Source organism: Channa argus, chromosome 10 (genome assembly GCF_033026475.1).
Source record: "Channa argus isolate prfri chromosome 10, Channa argus male v1.0, whole genome shotgun sequence".
In the NCBI taxonomy this organism is placed as follows: domain Eukaryota; kingdom Metazoa; phylum Chordata; class Actinopteri; order Anabantiformes; family Channidae; genus Channa; species Channa argus.
Window position 1 is genome coordinate 2,740,943 of NC_090206.1, and position 15,586 is coordinate 2,756,528.

Sequence of the window (15,586 nt, forward strand, 5' to 3'; positions counted from 1 at the left end):
GAAACAAATCATCTGCTGCCAGGTACTAGTCTTAGTGGATTTCATGTATCAACATACATCCCACCCTGGCGTTAAGTGCTGCCACATGTGTGATCATTAAACAGTCCCATTACAGTGGTTTAGGGGTCACATGACCCGTGTAGCTCGCGCGATGTGTAACGGTGGTTTGAAAAGCAGTAAGTACGAGCTGTTACCTGTGCTAAATGTGAATGAGTTGAATAGTGAAGTGGTGCTAAATAAATTCATTCGGATGCAGTTGCCATCCATCACCAACTGAATGCTGTGTATTTCCAGTAACAGTGGTGAAAGAAGGGGGACATGGACAATGGTCCACCTTCGTCCTAATTCAGATCAGTTTTCAGATCATTTACTAGAGGGGAGGAGAAAAACCACACTGGCTGGAACTTTAGGTCTTGGTTAACCAAGTAGCTACTTGTTGGTAAACCTGAAGGATGCTCGAAGTCACAGTCTGAGGAAAACCTGCCAGACAGTCCAGACCGGTGCCAGTGTGAACCTCTGACACACTGTGGGTTACACTGTTTCAGACCCCTTAAGGTTTCGATCTAGAGACCCACAATCCCCATTTTGACTGGGAATTTGTGTCTTCATGTCTCCTAGAATGTCTTTCTGTTCCTAACACTGCTCTCCAAGTTTCTCCAAGGAAAATCAAAAGGTCTTTTTAAAACTACGCTGCTTTAGTCCAGTTAACAGAGCAGTCAGAACTGGCTGTGGACCAAAAAAACTGAAGTGAGATGCTTTGCTTAGCATGTTTCAGTCAAACAGATAGTTCACAACTCTTCTTTACATGTGGTGTTGTACTTTTTTCTATTCAGCATTTAGTATCTGCTGCAACATTTTGCTTGGTTCATTGAACAGATAACCACAGTTATGATTATATGTCAGATGTGAAGTTGTTTCAGGTTTAATAAGAATTTATCACTTATTAACAGCATCTACTTTCTGTGTGTACTTTCATACCACATTTTCTTCACCGCAGGTCTATTTAAGTAATGACAAGACAATTCTTGTTTTTACCAGGGACACACTGATAAAAACAGGTAAAAAAAACACAAAAAAAACTTTCAGGTTTTTACACTTTCTTTAAGCTTCTCTTACATACATTTACTGGCACATCCGTCTTCTCCTGCCTAAACCTCCTTGGTTGGTTTTCCCGTCCTTTCATCTAGCCCTGCCTGCTCTCACCTGGAGTTCATTTGGTTCAGTGTTCAATGTTCCTGTCACATTGTGGTGGTGATGGAGAGATGAAGCTGTGCCGATGCACCAAAGCATTCCAGCTATCCAAAGCAAAAAATGGTTGGGTCCACACTCGTCCTAAACCATGACATTATCTTAGGCCACAAGTTGGGACACAGTGGAAATGGAGTGATCAGTGTGTGTAGATCTTTCTTCAGCCTGTTGCTCCCTCAATTTAACTCTTTTTGGCTGGAAAATGATTTTATCAGTCCATATTGTTGTGTAGCCTAATTCCGTGTGAAATCTGAAGCCAGAGATATGTTCAGCATGAGGATTTTATATATGTCTGCTATTGTTGCTAATGGTTGTTAGTGATAAAAAGATAATATATGTTTCAGTGCAAACTGACAGTAAAGTCATATCAAAATAGCTATTTGCTATTGCTGTATTAGTGAGCAGACTCTCAGTTTCTTTTCTTTCTCTGCTCAAACTGATTATTAATGTGGATCTACTCAACCTAAAGCATCCGATTCTGACAGTCGATGTGTAGCCATTTAGTTTTTAAATGCAGGCTGATAGTGTTCTGATCAGTGGTGTATGTTTATTAATATTCTTGTTCAACTATTATGCACATGTAGCACCAGCAGATGAAGATAACCGGGAAGTTTACAATGTACATAGTTTACAAGAATTTTTGTTTTTCCATGAAACTAATTTATAAATACATTATTTACAAATCAATTTCATTTATAAATTACAATTTATTTATTAATCAGAATTTAATCCATCAGAATGAATCTGTTTTCTGGGTTTTTTTCATATCAGTTCAGAATAAGTGCTGCCTGGTCTCTCTGATTCAGTCTCTTTGCTTATTTCCGATTACAGCCGGGTTTAACTTTGACGTGGTCATAGGTCTAATCAGCAGTCTAATCAGTCAATCCGGAGTAAAAACACCTAAACTGATGTACAGGTTCCCTCTCTTTTTAATTAATAACACATTTAGAATGTCATTTGATGGCGTTTTGATATTTTCTCAGCGGCTGTTTGTGAGAAGCTATTATGGTAGAAAACAACTGTGGCGACAACTGAAAGAAATAATCTAACTTCTACATTAGTGCTGCTACTGAACACAGCCTAGATTATCTTAAGTGTTGTGTGTATAACTTTTTTAAAACCACATTTTCATTATAAACGGAAAGATATCTTAGCAGCAACTCAGTGTCTTTTTCATGTTTTCCACATGCGATGACTCCACTAACAATCAGCTGATCAGTTTCTCACGCCGGCTTTCAAACATTGGCTCACGCTTACGTCACAGCTCACGCCTACATCTGGGTCTGACAGTTGACTATCAATTAAACAATCAGGTCACAAACAGGACTGTGACAGTGTGCACGTACGTGCCCGAGCACATGTCCAGGAGGGACACAAATGTGACTCAACATGCCGCTTACGCTACGCTTCCCGTGCAGACACAGTGTAAGAGAAACAGACCTAAAACACAGCTGACACTGAGGACGCTTCCAGCTAATAGCCACTGGTTACGCGAAGGACTGAGGTGAAGACAGTTAATTCTCTGAGACGTTGCCTGCTGGATGTATTAATTGGTGTCATCTGTCATGAGTGGATGATTTCTGATGGGGTGGACATACACTCTGCTGGGCCCAGTGACTTTCATAGGAATGTTCACCCAACTTTTTATTTGTGTACTGATTATTGACAATGGACGTTACATTTTACATGCGTTTTATTTGCAAGCTCAAAGGTCAAACCGCTAAGTCAAAGCACATCTGAATTAGTTATGTAGTTATTATTATAGAGACCATTGGTTATTAACTATAATTGTTCAAAACAATATCAACCTTGAAAAATAGCAAATATTTTGAACGATGTCCTAGACAGGGTGAACATACTCTGAGTGGATGAGTATGTCACAGCACCAACTCCTGACTTTTCTTGCCTTGTAAAGCATTAAACAGCCAACAGTGTCCATGTGCCCAGCAGCAAGGCAGCAGTAAAAGACACTGTCCTGTAACCCTGTGCTCCGTTTTGACAAGTGCACTGTGTCCAAGTGTGGGAATCTCTGTCCTGTTTATTTTGATGGCTGTCCCTTCCATGGCCCCTCATTCTTATTTCTGCTTCCTCCTCCTTCCCCCCCACATTTTTCCATCTCTCCCTGAGCTCCTGCCTCCCTTCAGGCCGAGACAGAGACAAGGAGAGGTCGCCCACACCAGCTGAGGAGGAGGATGAGTCAGGGCAGTCCAGCCAGTCGTCAGCTGAGGACCGTGGGTACCCATTCTCAGGTGAGGAGCCTGGAAACATGAACTTCCAGTAGGAGTCACCTTTGAAGAGAGAGACTGAGCCTGGAGAAGAAAGAGGGACCAACAACATACATGGTTTTAAATACCTCTGTTACTTCACTCCAATCTCCTTCTTAAGTACAGCAGACATTTTGCAGCCTGGTTTATCCAGGACACTTTGTCGCTTTAAAGCATTAATACATCTGCACAGTTTGTGTCCCTACCATCATTGTCTGTGATGATCCCACTGACTCCCTCTCTGAGCAGCTGAGTCCACGTGTCTTCGTGCTTCACTTCCTCTGTGCCCCCAATATTCCCCCATACAGGACCCTCCTCTGGGTCCCAGACCAGGCCCTGGCGTACTGCTGCTGCTGCTGCTGCCTTCTCCTCCTCCCCCTCATCATCTGCTACATCCAAATTCACCCCCATCCTGAGGCTAGAGAGGGGCTGAGGGTAGCCTTCCTGCAGGGACAGGTCCCTGAACAGCCAGAACTGGGAGCCTGCAACAGCACACAAGCTGAAATTAATTCAAATCTATAAACTGTTTCTCCCTTCTGACTCAATTTGGTGAATGATTCATTTATTTATTTATTGCTTTAATTATTAAAGCAATAAAAAAAAAGACAGGTGACTTTAAAATGAGGTTACACTGACATCACATTACTTTAATATACCACTGATAAAGATGATGGCATGATCTGACTGTCTCTCCAGTACAGCATGAAGATAGGGGAGATCAGGAGGCAGACCCCCCCACAGCCTGCCTACTGAAGCGCCACGACCCGACACCAACCCTGCACCATTAACTCGCCACATCGTCAGTCCTGAAGGAACAAGGAATGGGACGGTATGAAATAGAAGCGAGGGAATGGGTTAGAAGATCAGCCAGATAGACTCCATCTTGCTAAACTAGTCATAAATGTTTTCTAATTTCACATCGCAAAGGCTCATGCGCTGTCTAAAACAATCAGTATGTGCATACGGTCACAGTCCTGTTTATGCCCTGATTGTTATTGATAATCAGCTGTCAGACTCGTGGGCGTGGGCTGTGACGTAAGAGTGAGCTAATGTTTGAAAGTCGGCATGAGAAACTGATCAGATGATTGTTAGTGGAGTCATAGCACACGGAAAACATGAAAAAGACACAGAGTTTTTGCAGAGAGACAACAGGAATATTCCGTGCTTAAGTGAAAGAGTTTGAGTTGTATGTATCTGTTCAATTAAAGGAACTGAGTGGCCCTAATGCTGCAGTGATGGTTGCCCTTCTGTCTCATCTCCACTATAGTTCTTTGGAGCTCAGTCACAGTGATCATTGCATTCTTGGTCAGCTTTTTTACTAAAGGCCTACTCCCCCAACTCTTCCCCAGATGCGTGCATTGCAATAATCCTGTCTCTGAGCTCTGCAGGCCGTTTCTTAGACTTCATGGCTTTTGCTCTGAAACTGTCTGCATTGTCAGCTGTGAGGCCTTCTATATAGAGGAATGTGTGTACCCCCCCCCCGCAGTTTTATATGTATTCAAACCTTTAAAGAAAAATGTCTCTCCTCGAATTCTTGCCACCGCATCGAAGCTGGTGTTACAGCGATCTATGAAAGAGCTGACGAAAGAAAAACAAAGGGAGACGTTTTCTTATCATTACATTCTACCATATTTTTGAGATGTAAACAAACCTACATAATGTTCTCGAGCTTTAAACAAATTATAAGTGTGGGGAAAATACTAAAATAAAAGATTTAATAAGTCACAGTCTGTTTATTATTGAGGGCATAGTGAGTGCATTAAATTAAGAGATGCTTCTAATGCTTTGACTCCCCTCATTCAATTTTAATAGGTTGGCCAAAACATTAGAATCCCCGTGCAGTAGAACTCCACCGACCACTTTGGCCCCAATAATAAACAGAAAGTAGAATTATCACCTTTTTGGAAATTTGAACTTAAACACCGAGAAATTGTAACATCGTAAAAGTAGAATTCATGAGAGAGCCACTCTATTGCATTGTATTTGATTGACTAAGTGTACCTAATAAAGTGGCCAGTGAGTGTATAGTCATACTCATACCTTTGGTGGTGGCGGTGGTGGTGGTGATGGGACCTGTGATGTATCTGGGGCTCCGGGGAAAGTTGAGGAGCATCGGTAGCCGGCAGCTGTTTCCTTTTACCTAAATCAAAAGCCAAAAACATTCAAATCTTGACGACAATGAGGAAACTAAAGCTCAGCTTCCTCACAGGCCAGACCTGCAGTTGATGACCAAAAAAAACACCATTTCCTAAATTCTTCATGCTGCACATGATCTCACCGTAAAGTTGTGTGATTTGCTCCTGATCTTGTGGTCCCAGGCGATAATGGAGTGGGTCTCCAGCAGGTCCCTGGTAGTACGGCCTCATCACTGAGTGGCGTGATGAGGAGTGAGGCAGGCCGAGCGCGTGGCCAAACTCGTGTACTAGTACTGTGAACAGGTCAGTACCCTCGGAGGCTGTTGGAGGGGGAGGAAACGGTGCAAAGCTTGTGAAACGTGTGCTTTAAATGTGTACCTGCAGGGATCAGTCTTAAATTTCACTTTTGATAGGAAGTCACTGAGTGGGGGAAACGGCTGGTTTGGCCCAAACACACCCTACACACCAGAGGGTGTAATGTTCATTACACACCACAAGATGAAGCTGTTGTACAGAGAATGGACCAACTTCCCTGACAATGGTGCTGTTCTTAGTTCAGCACACTGCAGCATTTGAGTTGAATTTATATCTGCCACTGAATATCAAAGTGAAATAATCATCAGTCGTTAGTGTTTGGAATTGACTGTGTGATAACATGAGAGGGTGAACACTGTGACACCTGGCTGCCTAAAGGCCCACTGCTCCTCTGCGTCCAAATGGACTCCTCCTGCCCGAGCAGGGTCTGAGGGGAAAAAAGCATGTCCAACTGCGCCGCCTGCCCCATCGAACGGATAGCCATCTCCATGGTAACCATGCAGGAAGTCAACCTGCAAGTCAGCTGCCTCTGGACCGCTCACCTGACGTCGGAGGGGATGAGAGTGGAGTCAGTTAACGTGCAGATATAAAGTACAGTAAGTCTCAGCAGTTTGACGTAGATGGTTCATCTACCATCTTTCCATCAGGCCATTACTGTAGCATCAGTCACACACACTGACCTCATGGAACTCCAGGGGTGTTGGCTCTGACCACACTCTTAAAGCATAGAAGACCAGCGAGCGAACCATCTCCCGGGACAGATGGGAAGAGGAGGGATATGAATGCAGCCTATAAAGAGAAAACAATAAAAAACTAAAAAGTTTGTGTGTGTGTTGGTGTAAAAGATAGAGACAGACGGAGAGATCCATCCTAATTACATGCATCTGTAAAACAGCTGTAAGAACTTTGTTGTTTGGATCATTTACCACATTACCTGATCATAATCTGTAATAAGGAAGCTAAAGCAGCACTTTCTCACCTCCAGTTAATGTTCCTGCGTGTCCACATGGAAATAGCCATCCTCCTCCTCCTCTTCATGTTTCTCCCTCGTTGATTGGCCAGTGATGTGGACGGTTCCTCCTGGTCAGGTAAGGAGCAGCGTGGACTGTTCATCAACGCCACTGTATCCTCGTCTGAACAACGAACAATCAGAGTTTCCACGTGTCACATACACAGCATGAGATTTAGGAGCCTTAAACATCAGCAAAGAAAGCAGATTTGAATCGTCACCTGCAACTCCAGTGTCTTTGAGGCCTGCAAACCTCTGCATGGCCCTGACGGCATTAGTGACGGCTGTCCAGGCCTGCAGCTGTCCAGTGGATGGGTCTGAGGGCGGGAGGTAGCCATATTTCATCAGCCAGTCCTAAGAGGAAGACACATAATCACCAGTGTTCTTCATTCATGAACAGTTCAGTTGATTGTGTCTCCTCCAGGATTTAGGCCAATAGAAAACTACAACTGGTGTCACATGTCAATTCATTTTGTTTAGTTTTGTTTTTGTGCACCACGTTGTGAAGATCCACCTGCCTTTATGTTGGTATCACCACCAAAGTCTAGGTTCCGTCTCCATCTCCATTAAATCTGAATGATTTAGAACAACAATTCTAGCCTTTGTCGCAGGCTGAGTGCTCATCTCACAAGATGGCTCCAAACATTTAAAGCCGAGTGATAAAACTTCACATTGTCTTCACACTGCCTAAATTCAATTAATTCAATTCCTTATTATTCAAATTATTAACATATTAAATTCTCCTCATTTGGGTTGTTTCAATCATTTTATTTGTTTTATATTCTATAATATACAGTAGTATTTGGTTTGTGGTCTTTAATCTGTTTATTTAGCCTGTTTTCTTGTTGTTCTTTCTTTTTGATTTTGTTTTTTATGTCACTGTAGCTTCTTATCTTGACAGTTTTTCTTTTTATCTCATCTTTGTCTTCTTTTTTATTATTAAACTTTTTCTTGAATTTTTACATTTGACTATTTATCTTGACTTTTATTTCATCATCTTACATGTTTTCTTTCAACTTCATCATGTCTTTTCATCTTATCAGTTTGATTTTGACTTTGGCTTCTGTTAATGTGGATTTAGTGCGAGTCAGAACCAGGGTTGTTCATCTATTAACTACAGAGTGGCAGGAAAAATGTAACTTGTAATAATTCTTTTTGAAAACCTTTCTCCACATATAAGGTTTATGTTTTGTATTTTACCACCAGTTGGATGCTCTCATCTTCAGTTGGTGTCACTGGTGCAGAAGAAAGGGTTGGGGTCACACCAGCATTAGATGATGTTTGCATCCATCCATAGCTTAGGCAGAGGAATATAATCCACATCTTCATCTTGGCTGCATGTTTTTGTACGAAGAAGTCAGTTAGGGGAGATCTTCAGCGCCTTCAGTGCAGGAGAGAAATCACTAGAGTTTAAGAAACAGATAAATAGTAATGATAAATTAAATTCATAGCTTAATGATAAATTGGGCATGATAACCTCACTTGGACACCTAACGTCACGCAGCTGGTCAAGAAGGACCAACAGCGGCTGTATTTCCTGAGGAGGCTGAGGAAGTTTGGCATGTCGCCTAAGATCCTCAGCAACTTCTACAGCTGCGTCATCGTGAGTGTCCTGACCAACTGCATCACTGTGTGGTACGGCAGCACTACTGTCATGGACCTCAAACGCCTGCAGAGAGTGGTGAAGACTGCACAGAAGATCACCAGGACTCCACTGTCCATCCTCAAAGACCCCTCCCTCCCCCAGCACGGACTGTTCACACTTCTACCCTCAGGACGGAGGTACAGAAGTGTGAAATGCAGAACCTCAAGACTGAAGAAGTCTTTCTTCCCCACTGCCATCAGAATCCTAAACAGCTGATAGGAGTTTGCAACCATGGACAGAACTGTCTACATTGATTTACATTTTTGCTTTTGCACATTCATTATTTCAGTAATGAAATTAAATTGGGTCTTTATGCAGTATGTCTTCTACAGCTTTGCATGAAATAGTTTGTTTTAGTTCCTGTTTCTTTTAGGTCCTTTAACTTTAAAGACATTCTTGTCAATGATTACTCATGTCCTCTTCCTCTCTTTGACCTTTTGTTAATAAATATGCACCTTTATACAAGCGTCTTATCCCCAGCGTCTTCAGTAACTTTACAAGAGAAGCAAAGCACTAACACGTCTAATAAATCTGCTTTTGGTTTCTGTTCTCACACCATTCGACAGGTACTGAACAGTTCCTCATTTTCTCATTGCAGAATCAGGAAAAACTCCTCGACGTACAGTGTCACGGTACCATGAATGAGTTAAGGCACTCAGTGAAAGCAGTGGATGGTAATTCCCACCAGGGAGACAATCCAGCAGATCCAATCAGAAGATGGAAGGATATTACCATAAAGTGCAGAGGGGAGGGTGTCACAGACGGCTGTACATGACACCGGTGAGTGGGCGGGTTTGTGTCAGCAAGAAGATGCTTCATTTAATTAAGTTAGAGGGTATACCATTTCAGTTAAAGCAGGCGGGCCGGGGGGGGGGGGGGGTGCACGGGGACACAGACGAAGGGATGAAAAGGGAGGGAGGCTGATTGGAGGAAGAGGACAGTGCTAATAAGATGAAAGAGAGGGCAAAAGCACAAGGGACAGACTTTTACAATCAGCAAACAGGCTCCCTAGTATCTGAAATCATGTTAAGCTGTGATATATAAAACCTCCATACTTTGTTGTCCTAATATAAATCATAAATAGATAAATGTCCCCACATGGTCCAACTGTGAGAACTGAACTGTGGAACAGTGCCTTGCACCAAACTGACCTCCAAACAGACCTGAGCTGGTCTGACACTACATGCATTTATTGTTTATTTGTCAGGATACACACACTGGCTGTGATCAGCTGCTGTTGCCAGGCTTTAATATCCTTTAATATTATGTGATTTAAATTAAAAAAAAAAGTTACAGTCTGGTGAGCTTGGGGTGTTTTCAAGGTTTACTGTTAAATCTATGTGCATCTTCTGTCTGTCAATGTCGGGGATTTGCTCTAAGGTTTTAATATCGCTGGGTCTTAAGTTCATCTTGGTATATTTCATGGTCGTATATTTACTTTGTTGTAATTTAATCATGTCTTGACACTTTTGTGAAAGGGATGTTTAATCCCAATGAGGTTTTCCTGGTTTAAAAAATAGGTTAAATATAATAATAATGAAAACAAAAGGTTTTAATGCCCGAATATTTTTTTTGTCTTGTTACAGATGCTCTTTGCTCAGGCAGCACCAAGCATAACTTCGACATCTGTTAGAATAAAAAAGACTAAAAATGAATAAGTGAGATGTAGAATAAGAAACAGAGGTGGTATGTAATGATTCTATGGAATGATGAATATGAGGGTCCAGAGTTTTGAAGTAAGGATGTGGTCATGTTTTTTTACTCAATACATTTAAATTTGACTAGTTTTAGGACAAAACAGAAATTAAGTTTATCTATTTTGCACAAATAAAACACAACAACATGCAGAATGTACAGCTTCCCTCTGTCTTTGAGTTGGAGTCTGTGTTTTGACTTTCTGTGCTACCACAGTGGATCAGAACTGCTGTTTTGCCTTTGACCCATCTCCCTAAAATGTGATCTATTTAAACAACTTTTCAACCAAACAGAGCAGGAGTTATGAAGTTAACCCACTGCAGCCACAGCAGTAGGCTGAACACATCTCTCAGAAGATGGCAACCCCGTCTCCAACACAGGATGAAGTAACTTTACATTCCCTAAACAATCATAAGGATGAAATACATGTGCAGGGAGGGGAGGGAAGCTCTCATTGGCTTATTAGTTACCTCTACCTGATGGGAAAAAATACTTAAATATAAATAAAACAAAGTTACACCGTCAAACAAAATAATCAGTAGTCAAGTACGAAACTCACAATGGTCTTTCTAGAGGATTTTAAAAAGGAACCACTTTGGGAATTGTGTTCTTCTCTTATTGTCTTGATAAAGAGAGAATCTGAGAGTTGGCTTCAACATGTACTGTACCTGTAATGATGCTGGAATTGAAATATGTTTATGAAGAGTAAATAAATCTTTGAGTTTCTGATGAGAATGAAGTTTATGTGAAGGGAAAGTGGAAAAACATTGTTTCAAGGGTTTTGAGGAAATGTTCATCCCTCAGTTTGTTAAAGAAATGAACCGTAGTTAGAACATGTTGTTATCCTTGAGGGAGAACTTCAATTATTTTTTACAATGTTATTTTTTATCATAATCATCATCATCGTCATCATCATCATCATCATTATTATTATTATTATTATTATTGCTGTTATTGATACAAAAATATAAGATTTTGTAATCTCAAGAAATTAGTTTGATCTTGATATTTTAGAGTAAAGATTACAGTCAACAAACCTGTGAAGTACATAATTGAAACACATTTCCAGACTTATTTGTGGTTCATTTGTAGCTTAGGTCGGGGGGACTTCCACTCATCAAAATGTATAAAACCCTGCCAGTGACCCTGCACGAATTCTAAAAGTCCCTTGTGACTAAATAATGTGGCTGTACAGTAACAGTGACTGGTCCTGACATGCAACATTGCAACTGACAGTGTGAGACAGTGAGGACGCACAATGTTTTGTGGCTACAAATGCACATATCAAATGAAATGAAAGCAGAAATGAGACAATCCCCAAACAGCAGCAAACAAGCAGCACTAGTAAGTTAAGAATTGAAGTCCTGCTTACCCTCCTGCTCTCTCTTACGTCCGTCCTTCCTCTCTCTCGCTCACTCCCTTTTTATCTGCCACTATAAGAACAGATGGGTCCTTTCTCCTCTCTTGCATCTTCCCTCAAATCCTCGCTTGTAACCCCCACCCTCTACCCCACCCACTCCCACACTGCCATGACAAATGTAGGCCTTCATGTTTGCAGAAATTCCTGTTTGCCTTCCACTTCTCCAGGTTTTGATCCCTGCATCCAGGTTTACAACAAATGTTCAACATATATGTTTTTTATTCAGATTTATCTGTTCTAAAATGAAAACAATTAGTCCCAGTCCAGCATTTGTTGAACCTGGAATCCCGCGATTGACCCAGGAAGGATTAGCAAGTGAGATGGGTTCAGAGACTGTGTGGAAGTGCATCTTTACATGTGTCCAACATCTGCATGGCCATGAGTATCTTCTCTCATGATGTCATTAACGTTTTACCCACAATCCTCTTAAAGTGAGCATTAAAAAAAACACTAAAATGAAGATGAGCAGATTTGTGCCTCCCATTCTCTGTGTGTGTGTTTCCTTCTTTACTTGTGGTTTCTCTGTTTTAAGCCTTTGAGACAGTTGTTACAGGGTCAACATAGCGGCACATCAACCTCTTTCTCTGAGTGCAGGTTATATCCTTTTACTGAAGTCATGCCAAGAAAATGTACATTAAAAACAAGAGGATATCATTTTAAGCATAAGTTGTGTCATGTAGCTTTAGGCTGATTCATGTCAATACTAATATTATTTCTGTCTTAGCTGCTCCAACGTCTCACTGGGATCATTAAACTCCATCTAATCTGCTCTTTGTCTACTGAAGGACAATGGAGCATAGCACAAACATGTGTAACGCTGATGGGGGTGTTTTTGCAGGAAACCCGAGTCCTCTGATGTGTTTGTGTGGCAGAATAGGCTGCTCCAGTGACTGACTGCTGATCTTTACCAAGCCCCCACTCTGAGCTGCGGTATGTTTACTCATGACATTCATTTCTCATGCTGTGGTCTAACATGATCAATGTGATCTACCATGACATAACCAAATCCAAGAAATTTGGTGGAATTTTCCACATACTTTTCCTGTTCAATGGAATCATTGGGGTCAGTGGGTTTGGTGACAGCAGTGTGGTTTTGTTTCTTTTTTAACCAGATGGTTAAAAGCTGTATTTGTCAGGTAGCGACTGCTGATTACCTGAATCATGTGTGTTCACCAAGTCAGAAGAGGAATGGCAAAGCAACTGGGTAACTACCCAGCTGACCACACAGGTAATCAGAGATGGGTAGGGCACCATTTGGGCAGAGAAGGGGTCTTTAAGGGCCGCAGTTGACGACCACTGGTTTAAACTATCATGAGCAGCAGAGTGGGAAAAGTAACATTTATATCAACCTCCCAGTTGTAATTTTGAGGCACAGATCTTAAAACAATATCTCTTCCACAAAAATCAACTGTGGAAGAGGCAACATAACTAAATAATAGGTTAGTTAATAAATAAATAAGTTACAAAACGGCTTCAAAGCTACTCTCCCTGAAAATGAAAGATGGCAAAAATCTGTTTTATGACCAATAAAATTATTATAAATAAAAACTATATGCATTACTTAAACATATGTGTATATTGCAACAACCAGAGAAATGCAAGTTTATAGCAAACACATCGATCAAAAATTTATTTATACAGCATGCTGCAATGTAATTCCTTACATTAATTTACTCTAACATAAAATTAAATATTTTCTAGGTTAAACAGAGTTTAAATGTTTCCTGTGTCACCGTGACAACAGGTTACTTCCTCACAAATGCAGCTGCAGGGACAGGTCAAAGGTTACCGTTGAGTAATGGGTGATGGATGCTAGCTGGTTAGTGGGGGTGGGGATTTTGGGGGTAAATATGTGAATGGAACTATGTGTCTGGGACTGTGCTCATCTTGCTGTTGCCCATAGCAACAAAAAAATGCTCTTTATGGAGTGCATGGTGCCTCTGTTAACTTGTGAATGGGCCTCTCTGAAGTCCTGCACATATGGGATCCCTCTGCTCAGATATGCATATGATCTGACTGCTAAGGGGCATTTCAGACATGTTCCCAGATGTTGAGGTTCAACATTTTATTCCATGCCAAAGATTTACCAAACCATGTGACCAACCTGATTGGGTAGAGAATAAAAGAGGTCGAGGTCTTAGATCGACAAAGACATCAGTGTAAAACTGTGATTATTACACATTACTATTATGTGGACATCAGGGCTGAGAGACCTGCCCCTGCAATGTAGAGCTATGGTTGCATTTATAATGTGACTCAATCTTTAGATAAGTTGCTGAAGATGGATTCAAAGGAAGAGGTCGCCTCTGCAGTCACAAGTGGAAATAACAGTACTCCAGCACATTAAATTAGTTTGGGCTCTAAATCCGGATGCCGAAGGGAACTGGAGCAGAGCAGATGTCTACATGCAGAAACTGCAGCTGTGACAGAGGATGTGCAGCTGATTGGTCTGATCTTACACTTTATTGCCACTGTTTTCTAACGAGACAAATAATAGATTCAACTCCGAAGTCGTATAATACAGGTGACAGCTTTGGTCTTTTTTCACATTTTAAGTCCAATGAAAACATCGCATCTGGAATAAATATCAGTTGTTATCAGGTAAAGAAAATCTCTGTGTATCAGATAAAACTATTTAAAACGATATCACCCATGAATGTTGCAGTTTCTGGAGTCATTGCTTTCCACCAAATGCATAACCTAAGGGGGAAATGATGCCATGTTAAGGAGCTAATTTGTTTAGATGCAGGCTCAGTTAGATGGTGGTTTAAATGAATTTGTCATTGTTTAAAGGCATCTTGATATTTGTGGTTGATTGTGAAATAGTTCTAGTTTCTTGGACTTAACATGTGAGTGATTCTCTGAAAAGTAAGCAGGGTAAAATGCTGAGTAGGTACAATGGAAGTTGTTTTTAGAAATCCCACAATGCAATGCTTCTCCTTTTAGAGATGAGATAATTACTGGTGTGCGTCTCAACTAGCTGCTATGGTTAAAACAGACACATGTTTTGTAGGCTTGAGCTATTATGATTAAGTTATGGTGTTATATTTTTCACCCCTGCAAAAAAAAAGTAAAGGTAAATTCTGATGTGAATGAAAGAAATACGTTTCTGCCCTGAATTACCCAAACACGACCTGTATATCTTTCGGTTCGTTTGTTCAAGGTCTAAAAGTGTTTTAAAAAACTGATGAGACATTGCGAGTTCTGATAATAGAAAGTCGGTTTGGTCGTTGGTCTAAAAGCAAAATGTGGAGATGCCGGGGATTGAACCCGGGGCCTCATACATGCAAAGCATGCGCTCTACCACTGAGCTACATCCCCAGCTGTTTTTTTATCGGAGCATCTTGATATAAGAAACATCACATGTTAGTTTTTTATATATATATACATATATGTATATATATATATGTGTGTGTGTGTGTGTGTGTGTGTGTGTGTGTGTGTCTGTGTTTGTGTATATTAGCTATAATTTGCAACTTGCCCTACTTAATCTACGGCTTTACAATTTATCAGTGTGTTTGAGACACAAAAGCAGCCTAATACATTTATGGTGAAATCAATGGAATAAAATCTGAGCTCATAACACTTGATTCGTATTTCAGTTTAATTCGAAGAGTCCTTACTGTGTGTAAGTTGTCATTAGTATTTAAGCAATTAAGAGAATGTAAGAGAATTTCATACGAGAATTCCCCGTTTCCAAACTAAAATAATGTTAAATATGCGCCGCTAATTTTTTGTGGGTTATTGTAGCCTGAGCGTGAGAAAAATGACGTAACCATTAAATCAGGATACAGAAGAAGAAGTGTTAGAAGGAGGCGAAGAAGCAGAAGAAAATGGCGCTTGTCATGCTTTGTG

The 15,586-nt window shown here is 40.9% G+C and overlaps 1 protein-coding gene and 1 non-coding gene across 2 annotated transcripts; both read right to left on the reverse strand.

Moving 5' to 3' along the window:
• Window positions 1-1,112: 1,112 nt before the first annotated feature.
• mmp17b (matrix metallopeptidase 17b) lies at window positions 1,113-11,755 on the reverse strand. Its single transcript, XM_067519637.1, has 12 exons — window positions 11,684-11,755; window positions 8,172-8,374; window positions 7,193-7,325; window positions 6,942-7,095; window positions 6,643-6,751; window positions 6,327-6,504; window positions 5,791-5,967; window positions 5,553-5,652; window positions 5,017-5,090; window positions 4,169-4,318; window positions 3,719-3,994; window positions 1,113-3,557 (listed from the first exon to the last, which is right to left on the reverse strand). The coding sequence occupies exons 2-12, from the start codon at window positions 8,298-8,300 to the stop codon at window positions 3,166-3,168; spliced, it is 1,872 nt and encodes a 623-aa protein (XP_067375738.1). The 5' UTR covers window positions 8,301-8,374; window positions 11,684-11,755; the 3' UTR covers window positions 1,113-3,165.
• A 3,225-nt stretch (window positions 11,756-14,980) lies between these two features.
• trnaa-ugc (transfer RNA alanine (anticodon UGC)) lies at window positions 14,981-15,052 on the reverse strand. Its single transcript has one exon. It is a non-coding gene; the product is annotated as a tRNA-Ala (tRNA).
• Window positions 15,053-15,586: the final 534 nt, after the last annotated feature.

Excerpts from the sequence above, each read along its gene's own strand:
- mmp17b (XM_067519637.1), bottom strand. The coding sequence starts at position 8,300 with ATGAAGATGTGGATTATATTCCTCTGCCTAAGCTATGGATGGATGCAA. Across the intron at positions 6,505-6,642 it reads CACCCCTGGAGTTCCATGAG|GTGAGCGGTCCAGAGGCAGC; the intron begins GTCAGTGTGTGT and ends CTCCGACGTCAG. Across the intron at positions 3,558-3,718 it reads GATCATCACAGACAATGATG|GCTCAGTCTCTCTCTTCAAA; the intron begins GTAGGGACACAA and ends TTTCTTCTCCAG.